General features: G+C 45.2%; 1 protein-coding gene across 2 annotated transcripts in view; it reads right to left on the bottom strand.

Annotated features, from left to right (window-relative positions):
* Positions 1-740: 740 nt before the first annotated feature.
* The window catches only part of GSK3B (glycogen synthase kinase 3 beta), a 138,985-nt gene continuing 119,903 nt past the window's right edge, over positions 741-19,822 (bottom strand). Inside the window, exons 9-12 of one of the 2 annotated variants that reach the window (XM_072331184.1) lie at positions 18,795-18,833; positions 14,685-14,871; positions 9,385-9,483; positions 741-3,255 (exon numbers count right to left, since the gene is read on the bottom strand). In XM_072331184.1, coding sequence (XP_072187285.1) covers positions 3,188-3,255; positions 9,385-9,483; positions 14,685-14,871; positions 18,795-18,833 — 393 coding nt within the window. In that variant the 3' untranslated portion in view covers positions 741-3,187. The remainder of the gene's footprint in view (positions 3,256-9,384; positions 9,484-14,684; positions 14,872-18,794; positions 18,834-19,822) is intronic. The other variant, XM_072331174.1, reaches the window with a different exon arrangement.

Genomic DNA, 19,822 nt, shown 5'->3' with positions numbered 1-19,822 from the left:
CGGGGGGGAGGGGGAAGACGAGCAAAGCCAAGTTCAGCCGCCAGCTATTGAGCTGCTGAGGGCGAGCAAGTGGAGAATGAAACCGGTCACTGCTACAGGAGGGAGGAGGGCAGGGGGAAACGGGGACATCCAGAGCACAGCCGTGGCTCAGGTGAGATGGGTTGGCGAGGAGGGTTTCCTTTCGTTGCGCTCGGGATCGGGGTACCACCCAAACCTGCCAGCACGCCGAATTAAAAGCGGGGAGCGGAGATGCGGTTGTGTGGGGGATGTTGTTAATACAGGAGGGGGGGGAGGGGAAAGAAAATTAAAAAAAAACAAACAAAAAAACCCAAAAAACAAAAAAAAAGGGGAAATAAAATTCAACAAATCATGGAAGCGAAGGCACTCCAAACTATATAGATACACTATACATCGCTAGAGTTATTGTTACAATAATACAGGCCGGTACCTACTGTACAGAGTTAAAACTATATGGCTTTAAAAAGCTCGTCTACATTTTGTCTGATTATTAAACAGAATCACTGCCCTGAACGGTAACTTTTTGCTCATTAATAACAGTTCCTGGGTCCACATATTTACATACAAAACAATAAAACTCAGGATTTAAAAACAACCAAAAATAATCATGTACAAGCTTGAATTTGGTGAGGAGCTTCGTGGTTTCCTTTATTTTGTTTGCTTTTTTTCCTTTAACTTTTCCTGCGTTATATTTTTTTTTGTGTGTTTTTCTTCTTATTTACAAAAAAAAAGAAAAAAAAAGGTAATTCAAAGACGTGGATCTGATAACCGTATAAAAGAGTCGCTGATCCTGCCATGATCCTTGGGACAAAAAGAAATGAACCCAAAAACCAAACTCCCCACGCCGAGGAGCCCCGACCCCCGGCTGACACCCACACAGCGCACACAGACACGGCACAGAACGGGAGCAAAGCTCGTCACTCTCCTCTGCTGGGCTTCAGTGAAAGGAGCAAAAGAAGAAACAAGAAAGAGATGAAAGAAAGAAAAGCCACATTTCTTGGAACGAGCAGCCATTTTTTTTTCTCAGTTATCTATATCTGCCTTTAAGCAGAGGTGCCTACAGGCAAGGGCCTGGCGCTCTTGTCCTGCAGCAGATCCACACTACGCCCTGCTCTGCGGGTCTCCTGCACTATGCGGATGGCTGGGCCACTGCTGAGCCCCTGCACTTACCTGTGTGAGCCGCGTTCCGTCCTTAGGACGCTCTCAGCCCTTTCCATTCTGTCACGCGGGAGGATTTAGAAAGCCTTTGGCTCTGAAGAGGCAGCGTGCCTTCTTCTACAATCAGCCAGAATTTAGGGACGGCCACTGTAAAGCACAGAAATGCTTTTTTCCTCCCCCAATGGCAAACTGATGCAGTGCATAATGTAAGGGCTTAATGGTTTCAGGGTGGGCGTTTGCTCCTCCCTCCCCAGAACCCACGGTTATCGGGTAGGACGGGGAGGGCAGGGCTTAAAGAAGAGTTTCCCAAGAACCCCACACAAACAGGGTGAAACACAGAATGAAGGCCGTGAGCAGAGCCCCACAGCAACCAGGTTTGCTGGAGCTGCTCCCAGGACACACAGAGGGCCGCAAGCTGCCCCAAACCAACAGACCATCTCAAGCCCCGGGGTCAGACAGGGCTGGTAAGCACCGAGGCGGCTCCTAAGGAGCACAAGGCAAGGGGGGGCTCCTCTGCCTGTCTTCCCTGGGGATATTGCTTGGGATGGGCCAGAGGTGAGACCGTGTGCTGCTCGCCCTCACAGGGGGGGGAACCCAGAGCCTGGGCTATGACAAGCACCCGCCTCACACTTCAGTCAGACTGCTGCGAGATTGTAGAGAAAATAAAATAAAACAGTGTCGTCTCTATGTATACATGTATATATTTATGTAATATATATACACACACACTCATATGTAGCCAGCTTTCCTACAAGTCAGCAGGTACAATTACTGTTTGATAGCACTCCGATGTGTAGTTTATTAATATTCTACCCATGTAAAAACAGAATGGCAACGTGGCAACGCGCATCAATAAATAGAGATCAAAAAAGCAAAGAGGTTAAAAAGATGAGATTTAAATACAGACTCTAGCCGTGGATTTAAAATCAGAGCTACCGTAGAATGTGGCATCCTGCGAGTTAAAGCTGCGGTTAAAAAATATTACAAAATAAACCAGTAGAAGACTGTTACAGTTCACATTATAAACCCCAGTGTCCTTTTCCTGTACATCTCGGGAAAGGGAAGCCTATTCCAATTGGGACTGGACCAATCGCTCAGGCGGAGGCACCTCTCAGCCCGGCCCTCACCTCTGCTGCCCCCAGCACAACCGCTCGCCTCCGCCTGTGTGTGTATTATATTATATAGAGCCGTGCCAGGGGCTCCTCCCGGAAGGAAGCTGCAGGTCTCTTCATCGCTAGCACTGATTTGTGAAAGGAAAGTCTGCCACTAGCAGCTCAAGCCTTAAGACACACGTAAGCCTCCCCCCTCCCCCAGGCAGCCTATGTCCTACCATGCCAGCCGGGGCAGCTGTCAGTCGCCCATCGGTCGGCGTGGATTCGCTGGCACTGAGCTGCTGAGCATTGCTGAATGACCCCTGCTAAGCTCCCGACCAAATTCAAGCTGTGCACTACATCGAAGTCCGAAACTTCACTTAAAAAGAAAATTAAAAAAAAGAGGTTTAAAAACAAACAAACACAAAAAAAAAAACAAACAAACAAAAAAGAACTTCAGCAGAGAATGAGGTTTGGGGGTTCGTTTTTGTTTTGTTTTGTTTTGCTTTTCCTTCTTTCCGTTGCGGGAGAGGGCATGAGGCAAAAAGTCCTGGTTCTGAAGTACACAACAGCAAACTTCCAACATGAAGAGATTGTTGAGGGGAGAGACACCGGTGTGTTGTATTGCTCCGCGTTCCCTCCTCCCCCCCACCTAAGTCCCTGCCCCGGACACCCTGCAGAGTGAGATACAATGAAACTGGTTCGTATTTATAGGTATTTTACAAGGTTAAATAAGAACAGCAATAATAATAATAAAAAATTGAACACTAAAATGAACAGGTTGGTTGGTTGGTTGCTTTTTTTTTTTTTTTTTTTTTTTTTTTCCTCTTTTTAATTTTCTTTCCAAATGTGACCAGTGTTGCTGAGCAAGACTCAAATTACTGGTGATTTTCCTGTGCAGCTGGCTGCTTGGTACCGGTTCAGGTGGAGTTGGAGGCTGATGCTGTAGCTACACTATTGGTCTGAACTCGTTCTCCTGCATTAACATCTGCAAATGACAGGTGAGGGAAGGAAAGAAAGAAAGAACAACCAGCATTACCTCCAGCATACAGACATTTGCAACAACAGCCATGACATTTCCCGCACAGGGAAAGCCCCAAATCCCACCACCGTGCTGCCGCTGGGGCAGGATGCCCTCCTTGGGTATATAAAGAGCTATTTGGTCTGGGCACAGCTGGGCTTTGAGTGGGACCACACCATTTCAGCACGCTAACACCTGGCTGTGTTCAGCTCTTCTGGTGGGGCAGGATGCGCTCAGGCTGCCCCAGGAACGCTGGCTGCAAAGCAAGGCTCGCTGGCACTGCCAGAGCCAGCACAACTACCCAGGGCTGCACAACGGTGCTGATGTTTCCTGTTGTTAGGTCTCCTTGCAGCAAAGCCAGGAGGGACGGAGCCCCACACAGAAACAACATGCAGGACCAGGGGCTCCTGTCAGCGTGCAGCCAAGGCAACTCAGAATTTGCAAAGAAACACCGAAAGGAACTTCCCCACAACTGTGTTTTCAGATGTGATCTGAAGGGAAAATAGTTGCGCCAGCTTGAAGCAAAGGGCTACGGGGAGAGTCTTCACGCTGATGTGCAGAGGCCCTTCCACAGACCACCAAGTGCTGCTATTCAGTATTTAGAACACCCCAACAAACTGGGGCAGGCCTTCAATAGGGCAGGAAAAGCAGTAAAGCAAGAGCCAAGATGCTAATAAACACCCGAACGTACTGAGAACAACAGAACTGTACGATGGCCAAAGAACCACACACAGTTGGTGCTCTCCGTGGAAAAACCAAAAGCTTTCTGAATATCAGAAGAACTGGGAGGGGGAAAAATGCATTGACTTCATCTGGAGCTGTCCTATGAAGGGTGTGATCAGCACAGCCACGAAAAAGGAAAGAGGACTAAAGGTGAAACATAGAATACTTGACAGCAAATACATGAGCAGAGAAAGATATTCAGTGAGGTTTCCTAAAGAGAGCATCGTGCATTTCTCCCACTGAATTTAAGGTTAGTTGCACAGCTATCAATACTGCAACGGGAAAAAAATGACTTTTATCTCAGTACAGAAGAGGGCAGAGTGGGAAAGCGGGGCATTCGGAAGACAAGGAAAAGGGCTCACAGAGGACAGAGCAAATTTACCAAGTGATGAAGTACAGCACGACCAGCAGAAATAACAGAAAGGACAAAATACAAGTGGGGGTGGTGGGGTGCAGCAATGCTTCTCCAGCAGAGAAACACTGGTGAGGCATGGCAGTGGGATGATGCTAATGCAGCCCATCTGCTGTCCAGCCACTCCAATCTGACCATAGTTAGAAGTGCAGCCACAAGCAAAAGGCGATGAGGTGAATGAGAGTTCAGAAATGAGTACACCGGTTGAGGGACAAATTAAGTAATTAATATCACACAGATATGATGGCAACAAGAAAGGGCAATCAAACCAGCACCAGCATCCAGGAACGAAAAGGACAAGGGAGAGAGGGTGTGATGCTTGTATGAAAAGGAAATGTTGTGAGGAATGTGTAGGAAGAAAGGGAAATCCTTCTGTGCACAGAGGATGCTAAACACTATGCTGGGAAAGTTTCCCATTCCCTTTCCCCCCATACCAAAGTGACCCACACTAGGATATCCACCTAGGTGGGGAACTGCTGTCAAGGAGCAGCTTCCAGACCACACGTGCTTGCAAACTAATGATGACCAAGGAAATGTGAAGTGGAAACTGACTCTTAGCTTCTTGCTGAGTCACGCCTCAAACTGTGCCTGATGTGCAGGTAGAGATAAACCCCAGCTAATACAACATCTGTGCCTGATGCAAACGGTCCAGCTGGAGCCTGTAACGTTGGCAGAGGATTTCTCTGTGCAAAAACAAAAAGCGTGTGTGTTTCATTTGGTGAAAGAATATGTGTTTTTTGATCTCCCACTCCTGAAGACAGCAGCGGCTGAAACCATTATTACATTGCTACTGAGCAGAGATAAAGAAGAAAGAGGAGGGGATGGAGCTACTTCATGTAACATGTAACACATGCTCCTCTTATCATCATGCTAGTGGGGGAGTTTCTCAGAAATACATCCAGCATAGGAAATGGTGATGCAGCCCTGGATCACTTATATGGGGCTTTTCACTACACTGTGTAACAGCCCACCCAAGCTGGGACAAAGCACAGGCTGCTAAGGGGCTGCACTGACTCCAAACCTGCAAGAAAATGCAGCACTGTGACTCTCCAGCCTGTTGTGATGTAGTGTTTGGGGAGCAGAGCAGGGCTTGTTCCAGCATCTCTCTGCTGGAGTGCTGGAAAAAGAGCACAGCCAGAGCACGAGGGTTTCTGGGCATTCAGTTACTCCTCATCACCAGGACAAGTTGGTCCTTGGATACAGGAGAAGAAAACCTATGCCTTCAGCAACACCACGAAACTCTGCAGAGAATTTGCTTTGCTGGCTGTGCTGCAGTGGAAGCTGTGCTAGAAACTGAAGCTACGAGCTGGTACAGAGCTCTCTAGGGGCAGGTGAGTGCAGCAGCCTGTGGCTTGAGGTTAGGGCATGCCCTGCTGTAACCCACCCGCCTGACACCTCTGTGTGTGGCAAGGAAACCACAGCAGGGTTTAAGTGCCAGCCACTTCTGAACTTCTTATAAGCAGAGGGAAAAAGTAATCAATATGTTCTCTGCCAGTTCAACTGCTGCCCTTGAGGAATACCTCTTACTTTCTAAAAGGGTATGTGGTGCTCCTTAGAAACATCTCAGAAAGGAAAAACTGGGCTGCAGTTCAAAGACAGAGCCACCAACTCAGTCTGAGAAAACCCATTAACACTAATGACAGCATTAGATGGCTGGATTTGAGCACTGACAGACAGCACTGCTCTTCTACAAAGAGAGAAACAGAAGTGCAAACAATGCAGGAGTCCACACAAGGTAACAGAGGAGTGCAAGAAAGAGAAGGGATCGTTTTTCCTGCAGCATCTTCTGAAGGAGAAATGCTGGGCTCAATGAAGAACTTCTAAGACTGACATGCACGAGTTGCTCTCCTGTAGCTGCCATGGATGCATGACAACTGCCTGCCCCTCTTCAGTCTAAGAAAGTAGAGCTGTCCACAATTCTGACAATGGAACTATAATACTTGCACTAAATCTTATTTCACTGGAGTACTGTGGCCTTTTCAACCACCCCACACTGGCAGGTGACACTAGCTCTAATCTGTTTTATTGCTGAAAGTTCAGGCACACCATCTCGTTTGGGATTACACAGGATCAGCACAGCAGGATGCCTAAGACGACAACCCCAGCATCCCAGCTGGCACAGCTCCCCGCAGATGGCAATTACACCCTTCCCATGCTAGCACTGCTAACAGAGGGGTAACTGCTGCTGCTGGCTAAGCCAGAAAGAAAAATGCTGTCACACAAACAGGTAAACTGCTCTGCTTGGTGTGGCTACACGGCTGTGAACTGTCCTCCTCCTATGGACTGATCAAGTCAGCATCCACTTGTACAAAGCCACACTGGTCTTTTTATCAATCACCAGTGTGATTCACAGAAAACCAGCACACCATTTCCAGCAGGGCCAATCACTTTCAACTTCTTTTTCCTTTTTGTGCCACAGAAGTCATAGGGGATTTCTCAAACTTTATGTGAGTTTGCCAGTGCCAGAGCAGCAAGGCTTCATGCTCCCATTGCAAAGCAGGGTTCCATCAGTACAGGAAGGCTGGCTTTATGCCTTGAGAGGAAATTTACAACCAAAGTCACACTCAAATGTTACCTCAAATTCCCCTGCATCACGATTCCAAAGCTGCTGTTGCATTGGGCTACTGAAATCACTACTGTGTTTGCCAACACAATTATCCTTAACTTGTAATAATACAAAATGTGTTCAATACAGAGCAGTGCTTTACACCTTATGACAAAACTGAGACTCGTGTCACAGTCTCTGCTGCATAGCAGCTATGAATATAATTGTGAGCAGGTTAAGAGCAGCCCAACTGGATGCTCACTCTATTTCAGTGTCAGAATACCTATGTAAGCAGCTATGTTGGGCACAGCACCAGACACGCGAACTTCAGTATTAGTTCTGATTGCTAACATGAAACAAGCTATTAACGTGGACTGTGGTTACATAGAACTTGGTTTGTTCTCTTCCCTGCTCAAAACAGTTTCTGAACTTGCACTGTTTATTTGCACAGGTTCACGTTTTGCCTGTCAGACTGCCCTGGGTCTGGGGGGAGAGGTGCTCCCATGTTGCTTTAGCAGCTATGAACTTACTGCTGAGGAATATGCGTGGGGAGGGGAAAGGGGACACTTTCAATCAGAAGTGTTTGCTTGGTGAGGCATCAGCATGCAAAGCAAAACAGATTAACATAATCTCATATGGGACTGAATCTTAAAACAGTAATTCTGTTGAAATTCCCAAGGCCTGCTGAGAACCCCACGTGAGCAAGGAACTACAAAACAGCTGTGCAGCAGAAACACAACACTGCAAGTTGCTCAATCCTTAATGAATTACACATTCTCTTTCCAAGCTGCAAGGTTGTTTTCTGGTGAACTAAGAGCAGGATGTGCTGTCCCAGCTGTGAGTACTGCTTGTGAACGGGAGGCTTACACATGTTGACATCAATAAGGTAAGCGTTTTTTCTTTCTCTTTTCTTTTAGTGTATTTCACATTCAGGGCACTTCTAGGATTCAGGCTAATACATTTTCCCCCTTCTGTGTACTGGAGTGGAAGTACTGGGTGGAAACAGTTTTTCTTAAGCCAGTTCACCCCACAAGACTGCTGCATCTTAGCAAAGAAAGCAGCTCCTCACAAAGGTGTTAAAATGACATTAAGTGAAGGGATTTTTCAGAAGGACTTTAAAGTCAAATTCCCTGTCTGTACTTTGTAGTTCTATCTATTTCACTACTTTATCTGTTTTTTTTTCCTCACTTATTGAGCAACAGATGCACACAGAAGGGAAACAGAGAACATGACTATTTGCAAAATACTGCCAAGTGTACGAAACAAACATCCTAAAAGAGCAAATCCTAAAAGAGCAAATCTGCTTTCTCCTAAGTTCAATCCACATCAATTATACAGGCTCTATCTTTTATCAATTGATGCCATGTTTTCAGAGAGAAGCCTGATCTTCCAATTCGGCTCCAGTTGTCTAGAAGGGACCACGAAAATGCTTTCTGTACAGCAGTGGCTGGACCGAGCACATCAAAACTGAAGAAACTGGAACATCAACCTTCAGATTTTCCTGCCTGATTGAGTAAGCACCCTGCACCTCAAAAGCAGGTCCCTGCCCTTCTCAAGTGGGCCTGACATGTTCAAGAGACACACATGCAAGCACACCCATCTTGCAGCCTGCCTTGGGTTGCACAAGCGCAGTGAGCTTGCCTGCTGGCATGCTGACTCAGGGCTGACGCAGTGCCACGTGTGAATCACCGCTGCCACATCCGGCAGCACCTGGGATTTGCTTTGGGAGTCTCCCAACTGATATTACTCAGCTTTTTAGGTTTCGTTGGAAACATATTACGGACTGGAGTGGCTACAGACCAACAGTGAGCTTTTAAAGGGTTTCTGACAGAAACGTGAGACAGAACAAAGAAAGTTGCTCAGTGCTGGCCAAAACTCAAAGTGCACAAAGGTAACACAGGCGAACTCAGTAAGAAGCAACTGCAGCTACAGAGAAGAGGCAGTGAGCAAGGTGACCGAACTCCCTACCCTGACTTTCGTAAGCTTCTGCCTCTCCCACTGGGGAAAATCCTCTCCATCCATGCTCTGCAGATGCCATGACTACTAAGCTAACCACTCCTTCTCCTCCTAGGCATCATGCTCAAAGTCAGTACTAACTTTGGAGAGGCTGAAAGCTCACAATTCAGGTGCAAAACAATCCAAAATAAAATAAACGTGTTTTAAAAAACATAGATAAAAAACAGGGGAGATAACTATTCTTTCATAGTGAAAGTCTGGGCAAGAGGCATCAACAAATTTATCGGTGACCCAGGTAAGGATGTGGGTTAGCGACCACAGCTAACATCCAGGTGACCATGAGCAGAGACCGAGCAGAAGGCAGGGCTGGAGAAGCCTGTCCTTTCCTTCCTGCTCACCCTGGGCCGCCACAGAGAATGGTGCCATGGAGCAGGGGAGGCAGGCGGGCGCGCGTTCTCACCTGAGGCTGCTGTAGCGTTTGTAGGGGTTGAAGCAGCTGCTTGGTTCCGAGCATGAGCAGGGATGAGGATCGAAGCCAGAGATGGGTTACTTGACAGTTCTGGAGGGGAGGTGGAACAAACAGTTAGCTTGTCATTCAGAAAGAGCCCCGCATGCAGCGCAGCTCCTTGGGTTGTCCCGTTAACAGGTAAGCTGGGGGCAAACGCGTGCCCTTCACAGCCAAAGGCCACACTATGCTCTTCCTCTTGGCTGACCAGCAGGGGGAAACCACAGCAATATTCAACAATGCTGTCCCTGTAGCAAGGCTGACAGGACTACAAGGTTGGTACCAGCATCAAGGAATTACTTCCTAGAGAAAGACAGTGGGTTGTCAGTTAGCAAACAACTGGTCAAGCTTGTTGCTTATCAAAAGCCTGATGTTGTATTGCCTTTTGAGAACTGGAAGGATTCCCTTCACAAACCCACTGGCAATCGGTATGAATGCTGATAGCAGTCATGCTGCTTGGGGCACTGGCTCAGCAATGAGTAGCTGTCACAGTGGCTCCAAGAGCTCCAGGGGTTCAGTTCTTTGGCTCGCTCAAGCTGTATTTCACAAGGACCTGGAAACCCAAGACCCAATTTTAAGGCAATCTCTTTGAGTGGGGTCAAGAAGAGGTGCTGTCTCCTCTAAAAGTACAGGGACAGGCAAAGGGAATGGGATTGCTGGGTAATTTAAATGGACAACAAAATGACACAGCCATTAACCAAGGAAAAAATAGCCATGGCTTTTAGGCTCCAAATCTAATGTAACTTCAGCGTGTATCAGGACAAGAAATAGGCATCTTAAAACCACTGCCGTGGGAGGGTGTAGGGCAACACTCGGCCAACAACTCACAATCTTCTGACAGCCTCCCAAGAGAACTGACTGGCTCACAGAAGGGTATGGAGCCAAGACAAGACAGGTCCTGTCTGCCTCAGCATCAGGAGTGACTGCCTCTTGAGAAAGCAACATCCGGTGGGAAGGATGTGAACAGTCACCTCATACGAGGATGACTTATGACTTTTGGGGCTCCAAGGGCTTTTGTAAGCAGTCTTACATTAACGGAGTTTGTTTCTAAGAAACCATTTCTCTTCCTTAACACAAGCTTTAAATTTAGGGCCTAAAAGGACCAGTGGTCTAGTTAATGATTTTTTCTCCTTTAAGTTCATTTTCTGCTAGGAAGGGAAGATGCAGACAACTCTCACTTGTTCATAAGCCTCTTATTAATGCATATTTTGATACTGTACTTAAGCACTTACGAATACAAGTTCCAGTCTGGAACCAAACAGAAACTGCTACATTACCTGCAACCTATCAAATCTATCCACTATAACATTACATTCTGGACCTGGTCTATCCATAAAGCTTCAATAATCAATACAAGCGTATAAATACAAATCCTCAAACTCATATGGGAATAATGGAGAATCCACATATTCATAATATCATTCAGAATTCAAAAGCCTTCCTTTTTATGGAAAAATAAACTGAAGAAACACGAATCCTCCAAAATCAAAGCTGACCACAGGTGATAAACCTAGACTTTAATCCTGTATTGGCTATTAGCTGCTCTGTGGAAGAAAATCTTGCTACTTTAATATCTTCTCCAAAGCTGTTTCTCAAAGCTGTTATGACAGGGAATTTGCCATTCTCTCTATTATTTTTTTAAAGCTTCTGTTACCCATGCATTCTTTCCTGTTCATCACTGGCAGTAGTAAGGGACTGCTGCCCAAACAGAAGCAGTGATAAAATGTCAAGGAAACTGAATGACATTTGCTACCTTTTGGTGCTAAGCAATGCCTCAAGGATGCAACTATCCTCTGATAGCATCTCTGCAGCAAGAATCCTAGGACCAAGCAGCCAGCTGACCCGGCAGAAAAATCCTGCTGCAATGGCACTTCAGACATAGGCTGATTCCTCCCATACCTTCTTGTAGTACTGCCAGAACGTGTCCTTTCACAGCACCAGCTATGGTGAGCATCCTGCTTTCTTTTGTTGTTGTTGCACAAATGTTTCTCTGAAGCTACCTTAAAGAATGTGCGGAGACTACAAGGCTGGAACTGCTCACTTCTACAAAAACCTTGTGCTGTCTTAACTGGTATGAAGCTTCTTAAGTTCATCACTTAAGTTCAAGTGCCTTGGTACTTCACTTGGAGGAGAAGCGTGCCAATTCAGATGACAAAATCAACGCAAATGGAACTTATTTGGCTGGAGTTTAACAATAGCTTTGCTTCAGGATTTGAATTTTTGTTCTGCTGTATCTTTGTGGCTGTCATATCTGTGAGAATGAGGCATGTCAATGCAGAACAAAAGGTCTGGGCTGTGGTACTGACAGTCTGTCCTCAGTGACAATCTATGGACAAGCTGTGGAATTGTAGCATGCTTATCTAAATCAAACTTGCAGTTCAGGGTTGCAGTAATTTCAACCAGTACTGGTTCAAGAAGGTATTGTGATCAAGGCAATGCAGATAAAGATTTCAATATCGTTACGTGAACGGAGCAGTGATACCAAATAATTTATGAGAGCCAATTCTGGTTCACATTAGCTGGAGAAACAGCTCTCCTTCTCCTGATCAAATCTTGACACCTGCAGCCACTCTGCATCTCCAATAAGGAACAAGAATAAAAATATCCAGTTGTACCAGAACAACAGATTATCTCCATTCCCCAAACACAATAAAATGCTTTGTGCTGGGAAATGACGATACTGAGAGCACTGAGCTGTTTAATATTTCAGCGCTCCAAGAATGCCTCGGAGGAATTAGTTTTGTACCATTTACTTAGTCACAGTAACAAACTTTCTGTATAACAAGCTTATATAGCAGTTTCTCTTCAGAGCAGAAGAGTGCTGGAATCAATGCAAGTTTCATACTCCTCTTCCTGTACCTCATCACTGAGATACCCTAAACAGAAGTATCATTTCTAAGTGACACTCAAATGGTCACACAAAGGATTTCTGGTCACGCTGAGACTGAGCCTGGACAGAAATCAAGTCTTCCTTTAAAATTAGTTTTATTTTTAAAGAAAAAATAAAAACCCTTTTTATAATTGAAAGTCACAAGTTATTTTTCTTCTGATTGAAAAACTCCAGGCATAAAAGCGCTTGTCATCAAAGAGCAATGACAGCCACTTTTAAGTGCTGAATCACAGCAGTCTTCAATGGCTAACTAATATGGACAGATAGCAACACTTGTGACCCAGCAGAATCACTGAGATGCTCTAAAAAGGTTAGTAAATGGCAATCATTTTACAGGATGTTTGAAAAAATTCATCTTCTAAGAGAAAAAACAAAATGCTTTCAGTGCTTTCTGTCTTGCAGGTCTAGGAGTCACTGAACTGCAACACTGGCTACTACAGATGCTTCCTTGGGCATGATCTTTTTTTTTTTTAAGTCCTAATTATCACATATTATTTGTTTTCATACTAAGAAAAATGTAGAGACGAGACAGTAAGAATGATCAGATAAAGCTCTCTTAACAGCTCTCATCTCTACAGTAGGCATGCACACTCCCCAGAACCACTGCTGGCAGCCAAAGACCACGATCTTTATCTGCCATATACACTCCATGCTTTTTTCTAGACCACTGCCTACGTCAGCAGATTTGGTATGATGCCGAGGTTCTTTCTGAAAATCAATTCAGTACAGTAACCATCAGATCCATATTGTTATTTCTAACAGCTTTGTTTTCAAGCCCTCTCCACCTCCTACTCCATAGGTTTCGGTCAACTGGCCATAGCCAAATAAAACACTTCCTTTAATATTTAATATTGTCTGTTGAAAACAAATGTCATACAAAACAAAAGGATATCTTTCACTGCTTTCAGAATTACCAGAGATGACACAAGTTATCAACATATCTGATTTCCAAAGTCCTGATCTGTCTCTCAAATGTGATTTCTACTTTGGATTAGTCACTCTGATGGGGCCACTGATGACAACATACTGCCACGGGAGCAGCAGAAGCTCTTTGTGTATCCTCAGGTCATAAACAGTAATGCTGCCAGACAGGACCTATTACTGCATATTTATTAACAAAAGTCTTAAAAGCACTGAGATAAGCTATTTGCTAATTCTTCAAATTCTGGGGGGGTTTTCTGGTTGGTTTTTGGGTTTTTTTTTGGCTTGTGACAAGAAACACAGCTCATTTAGAATATGCATTAATGGCCAACCTCTCTCCTGCATTCTCTTTCTAGATGCTAACACTGGCACCTGTCAGTCCTGTCAGTGACAGAAAACTGCATTTTTGAATCTTAAGCATTTCTTCTCCCTGGAAGCAATTTCTCCTGCCATTCCCAAGGGTCACTGTGAGAGCACATCAACTCTCTAGGATGGCAAAGGAGGGGTTTACTTGAGGATTAAATTACTCAGCAGTTTCCACACTGCCTAAGGGAAACCAGGGACAAATTCCCAACACGTGTATTTATTTTTTCTCTAAGGATTTTTTTAAAGTACTTAGTACAGATCTTTCCAATCCTTTTTTAAACCCTTGTTTTCATGTAGCAGATTTACGTTCTGCAAGGCAGCCATTCAGAACAAGTTCATGCTCGGGCACATTTCAGCAGATGGACATCACATGCTCTAAAGGATTTGTAAAACTACACTGATGCTAACTGAGCCAAAAGGTATTTTAGATTTCCAGCAGAAAATGCACACTGATCTATTTTTGCTCCAAGGGTGAGAACTTGCAGCTAGTCAACTTAACATTAAAATGTTGTGCTGCAACATTAATTCCTAAGGTACTTGTATGCCACATTTCTCATGTTCCCTGTCTTGGAAGACAAAACTGTTCTACAGAGATAACAATTTTATATTTCTGATTTCTGTGAGAAAATATACATTAATGGTTTTAAAATTTGATAGTGGCCTGGGTTCAAATCAAAAAGCTTGCTGTCTTTTTCATTGTTTCTGATTTACTGAGTCAATACGATACCAGATAAACTCTACAGTACATAAAACCTGGACAGTGACATTTCTGCATTTATCTCACATCCAAAACCAACATAGGCAGCAACACTACAAACTTCCCTGCCAAACTTAATATCCACTGCTCCTCAACATGGCATTGCAGGAACGAAGGAGTAGGAACATCTCCGAAAGGAAAAACCAATCTGCAAGGTCACTGAGTACAGTACTCCACATACATACATCAGCTAGACTGAAGACACTGAACTGCAAAGGTAAACCTTTTGGTTTTTAACTTTTCAGAGTGTGATGTGTGCATCACAGCAAACATTTATCCCAGCGCTCCCTATAGCAGGGATCCTCAATGCCTGCAGGCTACCTTGAGTGGTGAAATTGAAGAGTGCAGGTTTCTCTCGCCCGTTTGGTAACTTGACATTTGGGTCCCGTAGTTCATCGAAGAAAGAGTGCGCACAGGCCTCCAGGGGAGTCAGGCGGGCAGTGGGGGTATACTCCAGCAGACGGCTACATAGCGCAATTGCTTCTGGTGGAGTGCGGGGCCGGAAGACCTGCAAAAAACAAGCAAGGAGAAACAGGTTGTCTGGGTATGTCCTTTGTCTTTGCTGAGCAGCAGTAAGCCAGAGCAATTAAACCTCTCGTTGCCCAACGCGCTGGAACAAACTTGTATTTGTAGTAATCAACGTCCTCCAGCGAGGATGGGAAAATCCAGTTCCTGGGGTTGAGAAAGGGTTAATTGCCAAGCTTTGCACTCAAGTGAAGGAGCAATGCCAGCAAGAGACTTCATGGGAGCGCACTCAGAGAAACAACTCCAAGAATGAAGGGGGGACTCATTCAAAAGTCATGACAAAAACACACAGGTGCTACCAGCCATGCACATGGGGTGGAGTGAAGGTGGGGAGAAAGGGTTCAAATGAGCAGGATTCACTGAATGCAAAAATTGAATAGGGCCCCACTATTTTTTTTTTCTTTCTTTCTTTTCATTTTTCTTTTTATTTTTTGCTAGTGAATGAAGTCTTACTAACATGGACCTTTGCAGGCAGTAGGTCAGATTGTTGCTATGGAGGCTGCTGTTCAACTTTGGAGAACAACAAGGGAAGCGAGGGTGGGGTGCAGGAAATGTCTAGCTCGAACTTGCAGGTTTCTCCTTCCTTAACCTTATTCTGGCAAGTCATTCCTATAATGGGATAACTCTTGCACATCTGGTATTTCTAAGGCTGAAAGCTGTGTCAAGAAAACCAACTATTCTATTCTAAAAGACTTTTACCCGGGCTGATGACAACACAAAGCTCACAGCAGTTCCTCACTGCAGCTTTGTGTTAAACCTCTAAGAAAAGCTATAAACACACCTAAAAATGCTCCCATCCTCCTCTCTTCTTACATAACAAACAAAATAGAAGGTTATCATGTAGGTGACCTGGATGGCCTCTCACTATGTTGAACTGTGAAGTCAGGAAAGGAGGCAAGACACTAGTATGGCTCAACAGGACCTGCTGGTCAAACTGGAAAGCAAGAAGACAATGCACAAGTAGTGGAAACAGGGACAAGTACTGTGGGAAAAGTATAAAGAAGCTGTTAGGACACATGGGGATAGGATAAGGAAAGCCAAGACCCAACTTGAATGAAACTTGGCAAGGGGTGCCAAGAAGAACAAGAAAGGCTTCTATGGGTACCCTAATCAGAAAAGGAAAGTCCAAGAGAATGTACCTCTCCACTAGTGAGTGAAACAGGCAAACTGGTAACAACAGACAAGAAGAAGGCTGAGTCACTCAACAACTCTTTTGCCTTTGTCTTCTCTGTTAACTGCCTGTCACACAGCCCTCACATGATTGGTTTGGAAGGAGGGGACTGGGGAAGCAATGCCCCTCTGGTTGTGAACAAAGACCAGGTTCGTATTCGAGGAACCAGAACATTCACAAGTCTGTGGGTCCTGATGAGATGCAGCCTAGAGTGCTGAGGGAATTGGCTCATGTAGTCACCAAAGCCACTCTCAGTGGTATTTGAAAAACCATGGCAGTCAGGTGAAGCCCCTGGTGAGTGGAAAAAAGGCAACATCATACCCATTTTTAAGAAGGGTCAGAAGGATGACCCAGGGAATTACCAACCTGTTGGTCTCACCTTTGTGCCGGGAAAAATCAAGGATCCTCCTAGAAGCTATGCTAAGGAGCATGGAAGACAAGGAGGTGATACAGGAGAACCAGCATGGCTTCACCAAGGGCAAATCTTGTTCAACCAACCTATCTGTCATCAATGATGGTGTCATTGCATCAGTAGACAAGGGAAGAGCCACTGATGTCATCTATCTGAACCTCAGTAAGAACTTTGATATGGTACCTCACAACATCCTTCTCCCCAGACTGGACAGATATGGATTTGATGAGGGGATTGTTTGATGGACAAAGAACTGGCTGCAAGATTGAACCCAGAGAGTGATTATCAATGGCTCAATGTCTGGATGGAGATCAATAATGAGCAACATTCCCCAGGGGTCAGTGCAGGGACAGACAGCCTCCAATATCTTCATCAGTGACACTGACAGTGGAGTTGAGTGAACCCTCAGTAAGTTTGCAGATGACACCAAGCTGTGGGGTGCAGCTGACATGTCCAGGGGATGGGATGCCATCCAGACGGACCTCGACAGGCTTGAGCAGTGGGCCCAGGAGAATTAAGCATCAACAAAGTCAAGTGCAAGATCGTGCACCTGCGCCAAGGAAACCTCCACTATCAGTACAAGCTGAGGGGATGAAAGGATGGAGCACAGCCCTGTAACAAAGGACTTGGGGATACTGGCAGATGGCAGCTGGACACAAGCCAGCACTCTGCCCTTGCAGCCCGGAAAGCCAACTGTGCTGCATCAAAGGAAACACGGCCAGCAGGGTGATGGAGACAATTCTCCCTCTCTGCTCTGTGCTGGAGAGACCTCATCTGGAGTACTAAGACCAGATGTGGAGTCCTCAGTACAGGAAATACATAGACCTGCTGGAGCATGTCCAGAGAAGGGACACAAAAATGATCCAAAGGATGGAATACCTTCCCTATGAAAATAAGCTTAGAGAGCTGGGGCTGTCCAGCCTGGAGAAGAGAAGGCTCCAAGGTGACCTGGTCGTGGCCTTTCAATATCTAGTGAGGAGCTACAAGAAAGCAGGGGACAAGCTCTTTAGCAGGGTCTTTCAAAGGGCAAGGGAAAAGTAAAGAGAGTAGATTTAGGTTGGATGTAAGGAAAAAATCTTTTACAGAGAGAGAGAGGTGAGTCTGCACAGAGATGTGGTGGAAGCCCCATCCCTGGAGACATTCAAGGATGGTCTGGATCAGACTCTGAGCACTCTGGTCTAGCTCTAGTATCCCTGTTCATTGCAGAGGAGCTGGATCAGATGACTTCTAAAGGTCCCTTCCAACTCTGAGGATTCTATGCTTCCATGTTACAGGTGATGCACAGGCTGCTGAAAAGGCAGCGAGTCTGGGGTGAATAAGTTCTAATGACAGCAGTTTTGATAAAAGCTGAGCTAATCCAAAATGCTCTTGCACCACCACAAGCGAATAAACATCATGCAGCACCTAGGAGAAATTAATCGGTGCATGACATGCTAACTGCCTGCAGTTAGGAACTTGCACAGGCACTCCCTGGGTAGGCTGTAAGCCAAAGAGCGTGTTCTGGTGAATGGGAATTGGACACAAGTCCTCCAAGGGTGCTGGAGAGCACTTGTGTGAGTTCCACACATGTTGTGCTAGCTCCTGTGTCTGGGACACATGGAGTCAAAGTGACTTCTGTTTCTTTCCCTGTGGTAAATAGTGTAAATAAGCATGTCTTGAGGTAAAACCACTGAAGTGAAGTCTTCTGATATTTACTGAGAGGTCTCACTCCTGTATCTTCTTTACTAGTGTTTTAACAAGCTTGATTTACCACAGCTTGAAACTTCATATTCAGCTGTGTTTTTCCCTCAGGACAGCTCATTCATCAGCCACTACACAGATTTTAAAAAATATATCATTTTGTTTTTCCTTTAGGAAAAGACAATGAGTCTTTATCTGGAGCACATCAACAGGCAGGCTGAGGAACAGACCTGCTGTCTATAAGAGAAGTTCTCTCATCTGTCTAACTCTTAAGCTCTTCATTTTGGCAGTGAAACCCTCACAAGCCTCTTCCTAAACTCGGCCTGCTCCTGAATGAGCAACCACGCATCTGGGGCAGGCAGTGCCCGAGGGCTGCCCTTGCTGTTCCAGAATCAGGGAGGGGAAAACCCAAATTACTGTTGAGTCCTCACTCATCTTCCCCCCCCCTCACCAAGTAGTGGCTAACACGTGGAAAAGAGCTGCACATCTAAGCCTATCTCCTCCTCATTACCTTGTGGTAAAAAAATCCATTTGCCTGTCTGCTGCTTCAGGGATGCTCGCTCGACTCAAATACCCCTTCTAGCATTCCTCTCCTTTTTTCAAGGCTAGGCCTAGTAGTTTGAAAAAATGTTTCAGTACATACCCGTACTCCTGAGGTGAAATGTCCTGTTCCTGACGAGTCCTAAAGATAATGCAGTGAAATAATCCAAACAGGGGGAGTCAATCCAAATGAGAATAAGTTCAGCAAGGAAAAATATATCCAATATTATAAGAAATCCATGGTGTGGGAGACATAGAAAATGTTTATACAATTAGAAACTTTTAACATCAGTCTCCATAGCAGCAAGTCCAACTTCACCATAGTGTATGCCAATAAATTGATTGTGCAATGGTGAGGCATAGTATAGAAACATTATTCTATTAAATTTATGTTCCAATGCCAGTGCATTTACTAAAAAAATAAAATAAAAAAAAAATCGAAATCAAAACTCGAACTAAAAGGGTAATCGAAATTCTCATCACAAAGAATTTTCAGTCTTTGGTCCTGGGTATAAATGTCCACAGACAATGGGTCCGAATTAGTTTGTCTCCAGAAGTGCATCCCACTTGTAAATCTGTCCCAGAGACACAATGCAAACTTGATTCTTTATTTTTATTTTTTTTCTGAAAAAAAGCCAAACCCCTAGCAATTTATAATTGGTGCTGAAAAGAAAATAAAAATCTGGGCTCTGTCCTTCCAATTTGGATGCTTTCAATTTGCGTGAGCTATGGGTGCCTCAGGCCGCCGCGGATTATTCTCCATTTTGGATTGACTTCCCCCACCACTGGAGTTTGTTTGCTGATGTGATCTCTTTAGGATTCTTCAGGAACTGGAGATACCACCTCAGGAGTGCGGGTATGGACTGAATTTCCTTTCTACTACGGGTCTTTCTCCCTCATATCGTCGCACCCACTGATTAAGAAATTTTCCCTCAATTTGTTCCCCCCCTCTCCTTTGGACTAACACGCTAAAACTAAAAGCAACCCCCCTCCCTCCCAACCCTGCATCTTCCAGCTCTTCTGATCCCACACAGCCCCACCGGGAAGGCTGACAAATTCACCCACTGAGAACTACACTCGTGTGGAGCCGGGGACGGTCACCACTAGGCAGGGGACAGAGGGCAGGGCTCC

This window comes from Excalfactoria chinensis, chromosome 1 (assembly GCF_039878825.1).
Source record: "Excalfactoria chinensis isolate bCotChi1 chromosome 1, bCotChi1.hap2, whole genome shotgun sequence".
In the NCBI taxonomy this organism is placed as follows: Eukaryota; Metazoa; Chordata; class Aves; order Galliformes; family Phasianidae; genus Excalfactoria; species Excalfactoria chinensis.
This window is presented reverse-complemented; position numbering and strand designations above follow the sequence as displayed.